This window comes from Suricata suricatta, chromosome 3 (genome assembly GCF_006229205.1).
Source record: "Suricata suricatta isolate VVHF042 chromosome 3, meerkat_22Aug2017_6uvM2_HiC, whole genome shotgun sequence".
Taxonomy (NCBI): Eukaryota; Metazoa; Chordata; class Mammalia; order Carnivora; family Herpestidae; genus Suricata; species Suricata suricatta.
The window spans coordinates 29,418,172-29,436,157 of NC_043702.1; the positions used below are offsets into that span (position 1 = coordinate 29,418,172).

At 36.9% G+C, this 17,986-nt stretch overlaps 1 protein-coding gene across 1 annotated transcript in view; it reads right to left on the bottom strand.

Annotated features, from left to right (window-relative positions):
- PARD3B (par-3 family cell polarity regulator beta) overlaps positions 1-17,986 on the bottom strand; it is a 1,000,837-nt gene that overhangs the window by 365,243 nt on the left and 617,608 nt on the right. The window contains exons 15-17 of the mRNA XM_029934009.1: positions 15,837-15,952; positions 1,721-1,727; positions 641-681 (exon numbers count right to left, since the gene is read on the bottom strand). Of these exons, the coding sequence (XP_029789869.1) occupies positions 641-681; positions 1,721-1,727; positions 15,837-15,952 (164 nt within the window). The remainder of the gene's footprint in view (positions 1-640; positions 682-1,720; positions 1,728-15,836; positions 15,953-17,986) is intronic.

Consider the following 17,986-nt stretch of genomic DNA (forward strand, 5'->3'; position numbering starts at 1 on the left):
TTAGATAATATAAATAAAATATATATATTTTTGAGATAAAAAACGACAAAAGGAAGATAAAAAGGAACACAAAGGATAAGAATGTCAGTGATAGAACACTAAAAAGGGCCGCAAACAATCTGATCTAATTAACCCTCGCTGGCAGTGCAAGTGAATTCACATGATCTAAATCAATTATGTCAAGTGATTGCCTAATTTATTCATAAATTCCTCCAATTAGGAAAGAAAGCACATAGTCCTTTTCTTCAAGTTTTAAGCAACTGCTTTCACTCTTTTCTATGTAATGGAATTAAAACCCTTGGCCTTCAATATGTCCTAAATTTGACTCTTTCCTTAAATCTGTTCCTTTTTATAAACCTTCCCTAAACACTTTCAAATGAGCAACTAGTTTAGGCACCAAGTGAATGTGCGTGGAGGATGCTGCTATAGGGTAGGCACCCTCCTAGAACATCTTTACCCCTATTCTGTTTTGCTACCCAAACCACCTGTTTACCCTCTTATCCACTTACCTTTAATTATTTGTTTGCACTTTTATTCATCTGTTCAAACTTTTGATGTGAAAAAAGGGGACCAGCCTACTTAGTTAAGTTCAGCCAAATTAATCATTGCGATCAATGCATTTCTGAGATTGCACCCAGACCGCTCTGACGCTGTCCCTTCAAGCCATCCGTCTTGGATTCGCTAAGCACCTGCATGTTCTAAGCAGTGAGACGGGAGCTAAAGAAGTATATGGTATTGTCTTGAAGAGGTTTAGAGTTTGATTAGAGTGGAAAGAAAATTCTCAGTAGATATCGAAAAGTATGTGCAATTCTGTGCTAAAAATAGTGATATCAGTGATAATTGTTTTAGAAATTCAGAGAAAGAGCTGGAACAGGCCAAGACTTAAGTAGGTCCTGAATGAAAGATAGAACTTAAACAGGAGAGAAGAATGAGTCCTCCATTTTTTTAGAGTTAAGACTGAGAAATTAATAAGCCTCCGTTGAAACAGAAAGGCATCAAAGTTAAATGTACCTGAGTTCAAATTCTGGCTCTACCACTTAGTACCCATGATACCTCACACAAGTCAGCTCGTTAAGTCTGTAAAATGGTGATAGAATGACCATGCAAAAACCCATGCTTGGCATACCACAAATGCTCAAAAAATATTAGCTACTGCCACTATTCCAGTTCCTACTGATGCTTCCTCTCTTTTTCATATTCTAGATGATAGTCATCATCACTGCCTTGAATATTGGGGCTGATGAATTTAATCTTTTTGCTACTTGCAAAGGAAAGTCAGTGGTTTCTAGTCACTGGCCATTCAGTAAAATGGTAGAGCCTATTAGGGACGTGCTGTTCTTTCTGAGGCATATACTGCATGCATTAGGCACGCTCTGCCGTCATAAGTTCCTCGCAGCTCTGATACAATGCAGCCTGTTCTTTCATGCTGCTCTGGGTCAATTCCTACTCATTTAGTGGCTGGGAACACTTCTTTACCCTGGAGGTTCTCTCTCACTTGCATCCTCTTGTCAGCATTGCTTCACGTGGCCCCGCTTGTTGGTGACTCTTCCCCACCCTACTCTGGCTGGTGCAGGTCACCTGTAAACCTCACAGACACAACTTCTCTTCGCCAAGCACACTCCCCAGAGTACCAGTCCTACGAGATGGTGTGTACTCGAGGTTTCTGTGCTCAAATGAGTTTGGGAAATGTTGATATTACATCTTGAGGACTCATGGAAACTCTTTAACTCTGACAATATACATACAAGATATTAAAGATTGTGAGCAATCTTGTATTTAAGAAGCCTGTTTAACTTTAATTCAGCATATTCCTAACTTACTTTACCACTTTTTATTCTATCATTCAAGTCAATACTAAGCCATCCCATCTATTTTCAGTTATATTTCATGTTCATCTACTTTTATATGAACAAACATATTCTTCATTCTTTGATAAGGTCATTATTAGCCTATAGCTTGAGGACTTGGCCATTGTGATTTTCTGCTCACCCGAGTACAGAAAAAGCACTGAGATGGTTTACCCGGATACTACTGATTTATTAAGTCTGGAAATAGGAAATCTCTGACGCAACCTAGTTTGCACTCAATTTGGATGCTACAATAATTTTTTTCCAAATTAAAAAAACGTGGCTGCTTTCCAATTCCTTGGTATACCCTTTACCTTTAAGTAATTTCAGCTGAAGCCTTTGCAGGCTCTCATGATTCTTTCTAGACAATCCTCAAGTGCTTGGGGATTATTACAGTTACTTTCTGGATCAGCAGAGGGTAGATCAGCTATTCCCAGCTCGCTTGAAACCATCACTCTTGATTAGTCAATTTCCAATTTGATCTCTGTTTTAATTTTCACTCTAATTTTAGTACTTTCATTGAATAGAGTTCCTAGTAACCTTTTCTTATGAACACTAGAAACCAAGTGGGTATTGAAATATTAGCCTTTCCAGTCTTGTTTCCGTTCTCCTCCATATGTAGAAGTGTATGCTTATTATACTGAATATTCTTAGCCAAGGTCTTCTTTTATTAATATCTAGACATTTGAACCTCTTAATCCTCTTTACCCATTTTACTCATCCTGTGACCCACCTTCTCTCTAGCAACTGCCAGTTCATTTCCTGTATTTATGAGTCTGGTCAGGTTTTTTTGGTTTTGTTTTTGTTTTTTATATTCCACATTTAAGTAAAATCATATGGTATTTGCCTTTCTTTGTCTGACTTATTTCACTTAGCATAATGCCCTTAGGTTCATCCATGTTGTTGTAAATGGCAATATCTCATTCTTTTTATCTGGCTGGATAACATTCTATATGTACATATACCACATCTTCTCTATCCATTCATCTACCAATAGGCACGTAGGGTACTTCCATATCTTTACTGTAAATAATGCTGCAATAAGCACAGGGGTGCATATAGGTTTTAAAATTTGTATTTTCATTTTCTATGGGTAAATACCCAGTAGTGGAATTACTGGATTATATTATAGTTCTATTTTTAATTTGGTTCAGGAATTTCCATACTTTTTTCCAAAGTGGTAGCACCAATTTACATTCCTACTAACAGCACGTGAAGGTTCCTTTTTTCCATACCCTTGCTAATACTTGTTATTTCTTATCTCTTAGACAGTAGGCATTCAGACTTGTGTGAGGTGGTAACTCATTGTGGCTTGAATTTGCATTTATTTTCCTGATGATTAGCAATGTTGAACATCTTTTCATGTATATGTTGGCCATCTGTGAGTCTTCTCTGGAAAAAAGAAAGCCTATTCAGGTCCTCTGCACATTTTTTATTTGATTCTTTTTGTTGTTTTCTTGTGGGGTTTTTTTTTTTTTTTTGTATTGTGTTATATAGGTTTGTTATATGTTTTGGATATTATCCTCTTATAGGCTATGCCATTTGCAAATATAGTCTCCGATTCCATAGGTTGCCTTTTTGTTTTATTGATGCTTTCCTTTGCTGTGAAAAACCTCTTTATTTTGGTGCAGTTGCAATAGTTTACTTTTGTTTTTCTGGCCTGAGGAGACATACCATAAATATGTCATTAAGACAGATGTTCAAAGGATTAGTGCTTATGTTTTCTTTTAGGAGTTTTATAGTTTCAGGTCTGACATTTCAGTAATTAATCAATTTTGAATTTATTTTTGTGTATGGTGTAAGTGATCTAGTTTTCTCAACACCATATATTGAAAAGACTGTCCTTTCCTTGTTGTATGTTCTTTCCTCTTTTGTCATAAGTTGACCATACAAGCTTGGGCTTATTCACTGATCTACAGGTCGGTTTTTGTGCCAGTGCCACACTGTTTTGATTACTACAGTTTTGTAGTACATCTTGAAATCTGGGATCGTGATACCCCCAGTTTTGTTCTTCTTTCTCAAGATTGCTTTGGCTACTAGGAATCTTCCACACAAATGTTAGGATTATTTGTTCTAGTTCTGTAAAAAATGCATTTGGAATTTTGATAAGGATTGCACTGAATCTGTAGATTGCTTTGGGTAGTATGGACATTTTAACAATATGAATTCTTCTAATCCATGAGCCTGGAATGTATTTCCATTTGTGTCTTCTTCAATTTCTTTCAATGTCTTATAGATTTCAGAGTATAGGTCTTACACCTCCCTGGTTAAATTTATTTCTGGGTATTTTATTTCCTTTCCAGTATCTTTATTCATTTGTTTTATTATTACCATATACATCCTTAATCTCCTAAACTCTTCACATGAGACTATTTTGACTAGAGGTAACCTAGAAATAACACATTGTGTCATCACTGATATGTGTCAATTATTTAGAACACTATCTGGCACAGAGAAAGCACTCACTAAACATTTGTTTAATGAAGGAAAAAGGGAAAGAAGGAAGGAAGCTACAGATGCATAAATTTTACAAGAGACTGAAATTATATTTCCAAGTGTTTAACAAATTTTCAGTCTTATAAAATATAGAGCATTTCTGGTGATGCCTGCCTTTGTACTAATATATTATAAATCACCCATTACCACTGTATATAAAGTGTATACACACACACACACACACACACACACACACACAGACTTACCCTGGATTAAGCAGTTTTTATGATAAGTAAGTCTAAGCTCTGGCTTTGCCTCCGATTCACTTTTAGGTAGACATTTTTCTAACCATTTAATGAAATTCACAAATGTATTAATTAATATGTACTTTAGAGTGGATAACATATTTAGCTTTAGGAAATTAAAAGCAAAATATCTATTTTCCCCATGAGCGAGAGTTAAGATTTGACCTTTAATACAGAATAACATTTTACTTTCAAAAAGTGATATTTAATTTAGAAATTTTCAGCCTTCGAGAGGAAATGCTCAAATGATTTGCAATAGAAAATACACAATAAAAATATGAAAAATATGTAGCCATATAAGTAATTTTAAATGTAAAATAAAAAAAGCCTACAAAACTGGTGAAAATGGAATTAAGTGACTCCCAGAGTCTTCCATACACTTACTGATAAGAACAGAAGTGCTTTCTTAGAGCACAAGTGGTCATTTACAACAAAAGCCTTAAATCTTTACACACTATTTGTCCAAGAAATTATACTTACAGAAATGTATAATGAGAAAATAATCATGATTGTTTACAAAACTTTATGCACTTGCAGGCTAAATTCATTGATATTTCTAAGAGCAAAGAATTGGAAATGACTCTTCTGGCCAAATGATATAACATTAAGCAGATAAATCAGGCTACATTTATTCAAGAGCAAAATTTACAATTAAAAAATACTAAGACATAGAGAATAATATCCAAGCCAGGTTGTTCTGAAAGGACACAAATTTAAAAGCACATGTTCAGGACAATGACCTTTGGGGGAAAATTATAATATAAAAATATGAATATGTATATATGAGGAAAAAATACGTAAGACTAAAAATACTTTGCTTTTTAAAGAACTGCAACTACTGTATCTAAAAATGAGATAGTTGTACCTCCCTACAGTCATTTTAATCTCCACAGCAAGTATTGCTGATAGTAAATATTTATCATTCAAAATATCATTCATATGAAGTAATTAGGACACTGCCGGACTTCATCTAATACATACTTATACATTTAAAAAATATTTTTAGTTTATTTTGAGAGAGAGAGAGCACAAGCAGAGGAGGGGCAGAGAGATGGAGAGACAGAACCTCAAGCAGGCTCCACACCGTCAGAGTAGAGTCTGATGTGGGGCTTGAACTCATGAACTGTGAGATCAAGACCCGAGCAGAGAGTGAGAGTCAGATGTTTAACTGACTGAGCCACCCAGGTGCCCCATGTACTTACATATTTTATACAACATCCTATTATGCTGTGTTTAATTGTATATTTATATATAATATTTTTAGCTAATGGAATTCTCACTTCAAAACAAGTAAAATGTATCTGGTTCATAGTTGTAAAAATTTAAATGTTTTGTTCCATTCTTTGGACAGTGTTCTTAGCATATTTTTATGAAGATGTTCTTATATTAGTATAAAAGTTCCATAAAAAGGAACACAGAATTTTATTTAAATATGAACAATGGTTTGGAAAACAAAGACAAATGAGAATAAAAGGTTCATAGTTGGTCTTATTTAAAAGCTTGTATGTATCTGAGATGTAGAGTCTCAACTGAGGTGCAAAAGATACAAGACCAGTGCTTTAACCCCTGAGCTATGGAGCCAAAGGTACAAAATATATAGAAGAAAGCACTTCATGTACTAATGCAAGTTTTAAGAGGGGCTCAGAAAGTTTCAGTTCTAAAGGATAAGGCAGTTTCTCCATTGATCAAGATTTCCCATCAGAGCACAAATAATGCTCTAAATAGACAGAAGCTAATTTAATGAAGATCTGCACGGGTTTGTTACTGGCATAATATCATTAGTTAAGGTTCAATTACAAACATTTCCAAACTTTATGAAGTTTCTTTTTATCTCTTGTGGGAAAGTACACCTTTGGGTTCCTCTTTCAGACACCGAATTTTAAAATTTTCTACATATTCCTCCAAGCAATGCCCTAGGTTAAGAAGATAGAAGTGTTATATAAAACCACACGACAACATCTGCAACCTTGTGATTGGATTAAGGATCTACATATAAAATCCACAGCTAACCTTTTCTCCAGATTTTCACAGTATTTACTTGAAGAGAATTTATCTACATCAACAGTCGCAGTTAATCACCAATTACAAGAAACACGTGTAGAGGATGTACAGGCTCACTTGTAGTACTACCACCACCACTACCCTCTCCATGACTGCTGCTGTTACTAAGTAGCACTGACTCCCTCATGTCCTAGGCTCCAGGTTAAGTATTTTTTTATATCAAGAAGGACACTCCTTGCTTTGAAGATGATTTTTTTTTTCTGGATGGAGGCACACAAGAGAGTTGTGTCACTAAGTCATTCATTCAGTAATGGTAAATAAGAGCATCTGTGTTTAAGGCATTTGTGAGCCCTTGTTTATTGGACAGTGTATGACGTGGTGGCCTGGAATGTGCGATGCACAACTTTTAGACAAGTCTAAAACATTTAAGGTACAGGCATACCTCCGAGATGTTACTGCTCAGTTCCAGACCACCATAATAAGATGAGCATCACAATAAAGCAAGTTAAAGGAATGTTTTAGTTTCCCAGTGCATGTAAAAGTTATGTTTACACTATAGTCTATTAAGTGTGCAAGAGCAGTATGTCTAAAACAACTTATGTACCTTAATTAAAAAACACTTCATTGCTAAGAAACAATAACCATCATTTAAGCTTTCAGAAAGTCGTAATCACTGATCACAGATCACAACAAAGATAATAATGAAAAACCTTGAAATATTACAAGAATTACTAACATGTGACATAGAGACAGGAAGTGAGCAAATGCTGTTGGAAAAATGGTTCCAAAAGACTTACTTGACACAAGATGCCATAAACCTTCAATTTGTAAGAAACACAGTATCTGCAATGCGCAGGAAAACAACGTGCACTAAAATGAGATATGCCCGTGGCATAAAAGTATACTATCTACACAGAAGGCATCGTTTTCCAATTAAAAGTAATAATAAAAACAAAGTCGAATTATTCTTGAAAATACATATCTTGAAATTATGTATTTTCAAGGATTGTAATGAGAAAGGACATATACGGACTTATAGGAAGAGAATCATGTTCTTTGCAGACAGAAGAATTTTTATCCTGCTGCTTCCAACCCAAATAATTATTCTAATTAATTTTAAATGGAATCTGCATTATTCTGCTATACCTAATGTAATGATCTGGTTATATTACAGATAGAGAGAAGTGATCTATATCTCTACGATTCATTTAATATTAACACTAGTCTTTGAAGGATTTTCATTCTTAAATGCAGCAATTATCTAAAATTTAATTATATGTTAAGTTTTACTTGACCCAAATGTTGGTTTTCTTGATTTGTTTTAATGTTTTTCTTTAATTTTTGAGAGAGAGAGACAGAGTGTGAGCGGGGGAGGGCAGAGAAAGAGGAGACACAGAATCTGAGCTATCAGCACAGAGCCTGATGTAGGCCTTGAACTCACTGACCATGAGATCATGACCTGAGCTGAAGTGGATGCTTAACCGACTGAGCCACCCTGGGCCCGGTTTTCCTGATGTTTTGAAAGAGGCCTGCTTTGGACGGCAGTGCTGTAAACTGTCTGTCAAGTCTGTTATTCCAAATTTTCCTTACTTGTTCTTCTTTTCTTACCAGAGATATCTCCTAGAATTCAGCCAGACTTTTGATACCTAATTTCTGTAAATTCATTTAACTTGCTTTCATCTAGCCACCCACTTCACTTATAACCTGTGTAGTTAACTACATAAACACACTAAGATGCTCTAAAAAACGAAAATAACTTATATCCTTTATGAAAAACTGAAGAATAAACTATGGTCCCTTTTCCAAAGGCTGATGAATTTTATATTTATGTTTCTATTTTTTTCTTGCATACCAAATATGCTGCAAACCAGAGTTCTGTTTTCTATCATTATTACCCTCATAGATGTCAAAGTCTGCAAATGTGGTATATCTTCTCCTCAGTAACTATTATTACACCAGGTCTCCTAAACCCTACACTTGTTCTTGATTTCTTTGAACCTGACTTTAGGACAGGACAGGTTTCACCACCGTATCCAAAAAAAGGCTACCTGTCCTCAGTCTTCTTCTCTATCTGAATTTGGCTTCAGAGAAATCACCTCTATCTGAAATTTTATTTATTTTTTAATTTATATACAACTTTATCATCTTTTTACCCTATGAGAAAGAAAACACCACAGAGAAGCTTTTGTCTTATTCACCCAGGATATTGCCTGGGATATTATGAAGAGCGAACAAATACCTGTTAGACAGATGTGTCAGTCTTTGTTAAATTCTACCTTCTTCAGTTCTGCAGAAACCACTTAAACGCAAATATTGTCAATCTAACGTGTCATCCAATTCTCTGAGGCAGCACCTACTGAAAATTCGATAAGAATGCTTTTCATACCTTCACCCAAGTTACACAGGTCCTCTCTTCATCAAATTCTGCAAATGAGAAGCACCAAGTGGAAAGTCCTCTATGTTATTGAATTCCTTTCAGAATGACAATAAGCCTTAATTAGCACGTTTTGGGAAAGGGCAATCGAAGGCTCCTACCTACTCTCCTGTATAAATTGGCCTGTAAGTCCCGAACAAAAATTGAAATGGCATTAGAAAGATCAAAGTAAACGGTAACATTTCCCTGAATTATCAGTCTAGAAATGCCATCACAAAGGAAAGGAGAGCTCAGTTGTTTTAGAGACCCCCTCTCACGGAGGCCGCTGTGACCACCACTTTGTTTCTTCCCCCGTTTCAATTCACAAACATGGCAATTCTTTGAGGATCAGCATTGAGATCAGCAGTTTCACCAGTTGCTTCTGGAATTCATCATCTTTGTGAAAACTGGTAATCTACTTCCTGTTCTCCTGTGCGAGGCCTACTCTTCGTAATTCTAATGATCAGGGACAGTCGTTTTATGACCACAGTCCTCTTAGCTGCAGGAGTATAAACTGCCTACTTCCGTTCGCTGGCAGCCATGCTTTCCCAGTTCGAACATCACTCTCTTGTGTGCATGAAGATAAAATTAACACAGGAACCTGGTGGCTATGCGTTCCACCTGACAGCTGTTAGGTGCTCTAAACAATGGGCCCCTCACACACTTTCTTTCTCGTGCTCTAAAAATAGCCTGGCTGTCTAACTCTTACAGGTTTTGCAAGCTTCCAGCAGCTGCTCAGCTCTTCCTGAATTTATTCTTGTAGATGACTGTTATGCTCTCTTGCGTTCCTTTGTCTTTTTAACCATTTGCTTTTCTCCACCTCTTCTCTCCACAGCCAAGGTTATCAGTAAGTTCTGGAAGCAGCCCCACTAGTATCTTCAGATGCCACTCCCTTTTCTTCCTCTTGGAGATAAGTTATCATCATAATGTCAGAATTTCCTCTTGGGAATCTTTCCTTAACTCTTGGGTTTTCCTTTCCTGTAAGACTTTCTATCTAGATACACACAGCAGACAGCATTTCTCTCGTTTTCTACCGAAGCCTCTGTTTCTTTCCTGGCACACAATAGGCACTCAATAAATATTTGTTTAATGAATGATAAACATTTTCTGCAATTCCTTAATTCTGACTTCTGAAATTTAAGGCATATGCTTGACTATGTCCTTGTACACTTCCTGGTCTTTGAGAGATAGTTTAATAGGTCCTTTCTTTTAGCGTTACCATGAATCCTTCCTTACCAACCAAGTTTCTGTTTTTTTTTTTTTTTTAATGAGTCACTTATAATTTAAACAGCAGTATGTGATTCAGCTTTCATGGTCTTCAGAAGTATTGCTTATTGATGGACAATGAAGATGGTCCATGGATATGCATACACATTCATGGTAAGATCTATATTAACATATTACATATATATATAATGTATAATGTATAATGTACATAATGTATATTGGCTCACAAACCATCATCACAAATATCTGAACATACTGTTGTATAAACATTCTATGTATTTAGTGTTCTGCATTTTTGTCTTATTGCAAAGAATGCATATGGCATTACCTTACTGTACAAAAAGACCATTGTTTTGTGAGAGTGGGCTTTGTGTCATGCGGGCCCTGAGGATTTGGGCTGGGAGGCTCCAGGGAGCCTGACTCTCCACTCACCTCTGGGCACCTGCAGACGCAGGCCGGGCAGCTAGCCTTGTGAAGGGGTGGGGAGCTGAGGTTGCCCGGAGTCCCGGGGATGCTTGCACACGCATGCCCGAAAAATAATTTTATTAGAATTTATTAGAAAATAAATTTATGAGAAAAACAAATTATTATAATTGTAGAGTGGGTTTAATTAACTTTTTGCATGCCTATCTTCAGTCTGATGCTAGAGATGCGTGACTACTCTGACAGGATTGTCTGACATGTATGAAAGGATGATATTCAAAACATGACCTAAATGTTTACTTACCCTCGTTGATATTAGAAATCAGCTAATTTATAATTTCCGCCAACTGTGGCCATCTACACACATTTCCTGTCTTAAAAAATATTTAGAACAAGCAAGTAACAGAAAAGTAAAAGCGCTGAATTACAGATCTTGGTAGTAAATCAGCCAATTTATATATCATCTTGATTTTAGGGGAGTTCATCTGAGGCACATGCACTTTTGTAAAAGACTACGGGACATGGAATGCTAACAATCCTCATCGTCAGGGAACTTCCTAAACTTGCGTCTGACTGTCTCAGGCCTCACTTTCTGCTCCTTCCCTCTTACTGAGCAGAGGCAGGACAGCTGGCCAGCATCTAGCATCTGCACTGTCCTCAGTCTTCCTAACTGAGTTACAGATCACGCTTCCGAAAGGGGAGAAGGCCAATTTGAAACACAAGTAAAAGCCCTCCAAAAAAAAAAATCTTGTGGGAAATAACATTTTGAACTGAGCTTTGAATGGGCCTCGAGATTAGGTCAGGGGATGGGCCAAAATCCTGAAGTGCCATCCCTTGAACAATTCAGATTCATTCTTAGATAGTATTACAGGGTCATACAACACCAGGCCTGGAAACTAAAGATGTTTATGTCTCATCAGAAAGTCTTCGTATGTAACTTTCTGGCATCCTGCCAAAAGGGCAGCTCTTTGGGGGAAACCCTGAGCCAAAGGCCAAAGAGGCAGCTGTGTTATTCAGCTCCTGAGAGCTTCCAACTCAACACCCACAGCAGCTCAATTAGGAGCAAATTAAAGGGATCCAGACTGAACAGAGTAATTCGGGTAATTTAAATAAATAGAGGAAAGTCTACAGTTAGAAGGAAGAGATTGATTTTCTGGAAAACCCAGAAAATGACACCCTAACTCCTTTGAATAACCATACTTACATCCCATTTTTTAAAAATAAATTTCCTTTTATTCATCATTTTAATTATTCTGACCTGACTTAAACATGGCCACATGCATGCCTGCAAAAGTATTCTCCAAAATATTGAGGCAGAGTAGCCTCAAAAACAATCTGTAATGGCTATATATGACTTAATGACATGGAGTAGAATTGTAATCAAAGTTCTATAGCTACATTTTAGAGCACATAATGTACTATTTGTGTCTACCCTTTTTAGTGCAGAGAAAAACTGAAAGTAATTCAGAAAGAATAGAGATTGAATATGGGGAATCTATTAATATAACTTACTATGTTAATGAGGAACAAAATACACATGGTCTTTCTGTATAGATCCTTAAAAATCACTTAATGAAATTAAACATCCACTACTGATTAAACAAAATGAGCAAATAAACTTTTTAGGCAGCTAGGAATATAAGGAAATTTATTTAACTGATAAAAACATTTCTTCTATCAGGAGGCATCAGCAAAGTCATAATTATTGGACGCATGCATAGAGTTTGCACACACAGTGGAAGCATTCTTATTTAATTTTTAAGTTCATTTCGATAAGCTGATCTAAATAAAGTTCACGTGGGAGGATAAATATATATGAGGAGCCGAAGTGATTTTACCAAAGAAGAAAAATCAGAGGAAGATTTTCCTAATAAGTTATCAAAATAAAATCAACTAGCATGATAACATAAACAAGGTGGCACTGGCATGAAACAGACAAATGTGTCAACAGAATATGTCTAGAAACTGACGCCTGTATGTAAGGAAACTTAGTAGTCAGTGTTATTGGATTCTGAATGGGGAAAGGATGTAACAGTCAACAAATATTATTAGTAATTTGCCTGTTATCATGAATAAACTTCTGCCTCATTCACTGTGGATAAATATACGACAGATTGGTAAACATTAAAAGAAAAAAACCTTTAGGGCACCTGGGTGACTCAGTCAGTTAAGTGTCCAGCTCTTGATTTTGGCTCAGTTCATGACCTCATGCTTCATGAGTTCCAGCCCCGAGTTGGGCTCTGTGCTGACAGTGTGGTGCCTGCTTTGGGATTCTCTCTCTCCCTCTCTCTCTGCCCCTCCCCTGCTCATTCTCTCTCTCTCTCTCTCTCTCTCCCCCTCTCTCTCACTAAATAAACTAAAAACAAAAGCCTTTAAATGTAATAGAAGAAAATAATGTAGTAAGTCTAAAGCCTGTCATGAAAAAGGAAATTTTTTACTATGAGACTAAAATCTCTCTTATAGTAAAGGATATCACAATCAAACTAAGAAGACTACTAGTGGATTGCAAGAAATTCTTTGCTACATATATAACAACATTCTAAATATAAAAAGAAAGAAATGGGGAAATATTTTTTGGCAAAGGATAGAAATAGGTAAATCATAGAATATGAAAGACAAAAGGATCCTCCAAAAATAAATTCCCCTCTTAATCCCAAATTCAGACAAAAAGAGAAAAGTAAATTGTCAATCCAGATGCATTCATACAACACAGTACAACTATTATAAAGAAACACAACACGTGGTATTGACACACACACATGGACGGTGCAGCAAATAGAGTGCTACGTATACATAACAAACTATTTTTAAATCATGTCTGTATCTGGGGGTGAGGCCACTTTTTTCTCCCAAGAGTTGTCTATTTTTAGAAATGTAAGTGAAATCAAGTAAATGGAACTCACTCACCTTCAAAATAACTTGAACATAAGACACAAGGTAAAATACTAGCTTAGACTCAACAGCAAAAATGCAATTAAAATGAAGAAGGTACTAATGGGGAATGTCAGCCTTCAAAGATTCCAGCAGATTCTGTCAAGGAGAACTATCCAACATAAATTACAGGATAAATGAAAGGTTTTTTCTTTTTAATTTTGTACCATATGAAACTGCTATTTTTCCAGGTCCAAAATAGCCAAATAACATTAATTTGAGATTCAGCTTTAAAACCTTAGGATGGAATATTTGCTTATTTATTTTTTACTTTGAAGACTGGATCTCGATCCTGCGATCCTATAAGCAGAGCGACCAACATTTTTAGTAAAAATATTAATCTCTTACTTTGGCCTAGTACTATTTATAGAAAACTAAACAACAATATTCTTTTACCCGAATCAAACAGGAAAGACACTTCCAAATGTTTACTGTTCTGACGTCATCTGAGTGTATTCACTAAGAAAACCAACACATCCATTGAGCTCATTCAATTGTTCTGGGGAGAGGCGCTCAGAATGTCTCTAGAATGTTGACCCTCAGAGCCCTCGTCAAGACTCTTCACTTTAAATTGGCATTTCCTGGAAGAGACTAAGCTTTGATGGTATATAAAATGTTTTTAACCATATTTTATCACTTGTGCTGTATGGTGCATCTAAGGCCAATGCTTCGGCATTTATGTCCTGAAGAAAATAGCTCAAGACCTCTGCCGGATTATGTAAATTGAGCAAACATTGTTGTCATTTATGGTATAATTACAATACAATGCAGTGAGTGACTGCTGGCTGTACATATTTTTGAAGGGCTATTTCAATTTAAAAATGAAAATCTCTCATAAACTTTTCAGTGCTAAAAATATATAAACAGAAGTCATGATTCTGGTTATGCCTTAGGTTTTATTTTTATAGATTTGACAATATTTTTTCTTTCTTAAAATGGGTGTTATTTTTTTCTTTTGCAGTTTTTTTTGGGGGGGAACCATATTGCTGGTCACTTTTTGTTTTAATTAAATGAAAAAAATAGCAATATATTCTTGCCCCAAATTAAAAGAAGTTTCTATCCATTCATTTTCCTCATGGAGAAATTAGAAAGACAGGATAAAAAATGCTTCTCAAGCACTTTGTAAAAATCAAGTGTTCCTCCTTGGCCACTGTCTCAGATTAACAAAGGAGAAATCAAAGGTTTACACTCAAGAAAATCCACTTTTCTGACCAGTCTCAGGCTTTCTATTTCTGTCTCACTACAGGTGATTAGAGCGAATGGATCCCAGCGATCTAGTTAATATATAGAAAATGGAATTAATTTCCCTTGGTTCATCCTGACCCCACTTTTTCTTGAACTTATCTAAGTAACAGATAAGCACTGTTTGTGAGATTGGTTGGTTGGGCCGTACAGTTTTGACTATTCTATATTTTTGTTGCTACTAATGAAACAGGCAATACGCCTCGAGAAAAACCCATTTGCAAAGTATGGCCTGAGAGCACCCAGCAGAAACGAATATTTGCTGAGGATTTGTTTTGCACCGCCACCCTTCTCTCATAATCCTCTCTCTCTCCAAGAGCCCACGAGGGCACAGCAATATTCTTGGGTGTCTGAGATGTCTTTCAGGGACCTGGAGAACAGTTTGCAGGGGCCCTCGCTCTGCCCTAGCAGCCAAGAGTCACCCAGAAATTCCCTGCGGAGCTCAGAACCTCAATGAGGTTGTTCAGGCACGGACCCAGGACACCTTGACACCCTTGATCTGGCAAACCCAGACCCTTACTCCCACCCCCCACGTTAACAGGATCTGGAGATGGGCATTTAAAGAGCTAAGGCTTCCCATTGCTGCTACGCCTATCGATTACACATAAAGATGGGAAACCCTACGGAAGAGGATTCCTTTAACCACACTATCCTCCCAGACAGGTATGCACGTAAGAAATGCAGACTCTGGCAGAAGTGAGAATACATACAGAAAGGCAGGTTTATAGCTGAGGTTTATAGCATTCAGATCATTCGGAAGGAATAATCCTGTTGTTCTGACCTACATGAACCACTTTATAAAAATAGCATTTATCTCTCTTTTAAAGAGGGGTAATTAAAATTAAACATGTGAGAGGAGACAGGGCGACGGGATGACCACTCCCCCATCCCCCAGGCTCCAGCACACTTTGCCCCCTACGCTTGGAGCTGAAGAAACAAAGGGGGGACATTCAGGAAGACAGATGGGCTGAGGCTGGAGTGCTGACCTGCATGTCACTCGCCCTCACTTACCCAGGTCCATGCTCTTTGAGGCTTTCAGATTCATTGATTCAGGCTGCCCGGCCGGTGTCACGGATCTGAAGTGGGTGTGCTGATCTGGAAAATACACCGCCGAATCCACCCCAGAGCTATGGAAAGAAGCCACATGCCATATTTAGATTTAGAGCAAAAAAAGAAATTTCTTTTTCTTTGGTACAGGAAGCAGTTCTCATTTTGAACACAGCCCTTCCTCATTCCCTCTGTCATTCCCAAGCATGCATTTCCGACCACTTCTTGAATCTCAGGTTGCTTCCATGGGATGTAGCAACTCTGTTTTTATGGATTTTATCACACTGTACAATTTAAATAAAATATTCTCTGGCTAATATCATGTTTTCCTTTTCACTGATTTCTGCTAATTGGGATCCTGCTGTACAGTGTATAACCTTAAGTGGGAAAGGCGAGCCTGGAATGAATCGGCACTTCCAAAGGGCGTCACTGGATTCCAGCAGAGCCCACGAGTGGGCCCTTCCTTTAAAGCCAAGGGAAAGGGTTGGTGTAGACTTTAGAGAAACCAACCTGCCGCAAGACTGACGGCTGTAGTGGTTGGTTTTCTACTTTATTTAGTTCTAGTTCCTAAAACCAATGTTAATACTGAGCAAACACCTGCTCATCGATAAAACAAAAAGGCCACAGCAGAAAAGCAGGGTTGACAATTTAGACACAAGATACGTTAGATGCCTGTTATAGGCTTTGTAGTACTGGTAGTCAATCTCAAATAACTCTATTTCTGCTAAACAGTTTATTTATTTTGCTTGAAGTTGGAGGAGAGTATACCAAGGAATTACAGACAATACCTCACTTCTTGGTCTAGAAAAGAAATCGTATTTATAAATTTTATAAATTAAATTACAATTGCTTTCTCCCTTGGTATTATCATATATTTAGAAAGCTAATATGGTGGCTCATTTCAACATAGCTTTGCTCTAATTTTAAATACAGTGAAACCCAAATCGAGTATGTGATAAATCTGAAAGTACTGAGTGAAGTTGAAGTTTTCCAACAGTTGGGATTTGACATTTTATATAATCAATAAAACAATAATAAAAAATGACTATTGTGAATGAGAATCTTAAAATGTACAGGGGACCTCAATTTCTTAACCAAATGTACCAAAATAAGCTTAAACTTTTCCTGAAACTCAGTTATGCATATTCAATATTGCCTTGCAGGGATATGAAAATTAAAACGCAGCCATAATAATACTGCTGAGTGAATGGATGACCTCCATTACTGTAATATGGGGGCAGCTTAAGGAAGTACCTTAAGTACAGGCCGCAGAGCACGGAGCTCAAGACCACGGAGCCAGAGCCGGTCTGCTTAGTTCTAATCCTGGCTCTGCTCCTGACGCGCTGTGGGACCTGGCCACATCATGGAACCTCGCTGTGGTTCAATCTCCTTAGGTATCAAATGGGTATAATTACACTCCCTGACTCATGGGGTTATTAGGAGATAAAATGAGTTTGGAAAGTAAAAATAAAAAATTTGTAAAGTGAGGAGAACATATTGGCATGGAATAAGTGCCACAGAATCATTTAAGAAACAAACAACTAGTTTGTTTAGTTTAGCAAAACACAAGACCGCTTTTGCTGCCCAAATGACTGCAATTTTTGCTTTTTGAGTTTATCCATAGGATTTTTCCAGTTTCTTTCTTTCTCTGTGTTTGTTAGAGTCTGGTTTTGTGATATGTATACATAGCTTCATGAAAATGTCTTAAGAAATTCAAATCTATTCTTTATAATTATAAAGCTTTTTTTTTGTTTTGTTTTGGTTTTGGCTTCTTTCTTGGTGTCTGGCTATAATTTCAATACTACTGACACATATAAAGTATATCAGATGTGATAGGCAGTGATGACAAAATATGCCAGTTGTGGGCAAAAATCCTTGACCCTCCTGTGCTGCTGACCCTGGCCTGGCGTAACAGCAACTCTCCACTTGTTTCAGCCCATTTTAAAGAATTCTGGGAGGCTATTTTGAACACGAGATCCACCCCCCCTAGCCATGATGTTCTGGAAGCACTTGCCTTTAAATGCGTTTATTCGACCTTTATTTGCACTTAGTTTTTCACCCTTTGATGTCTTGTGATGATGTGGTTTTAGTGTCAGAAAGACTCACGGCCTTCA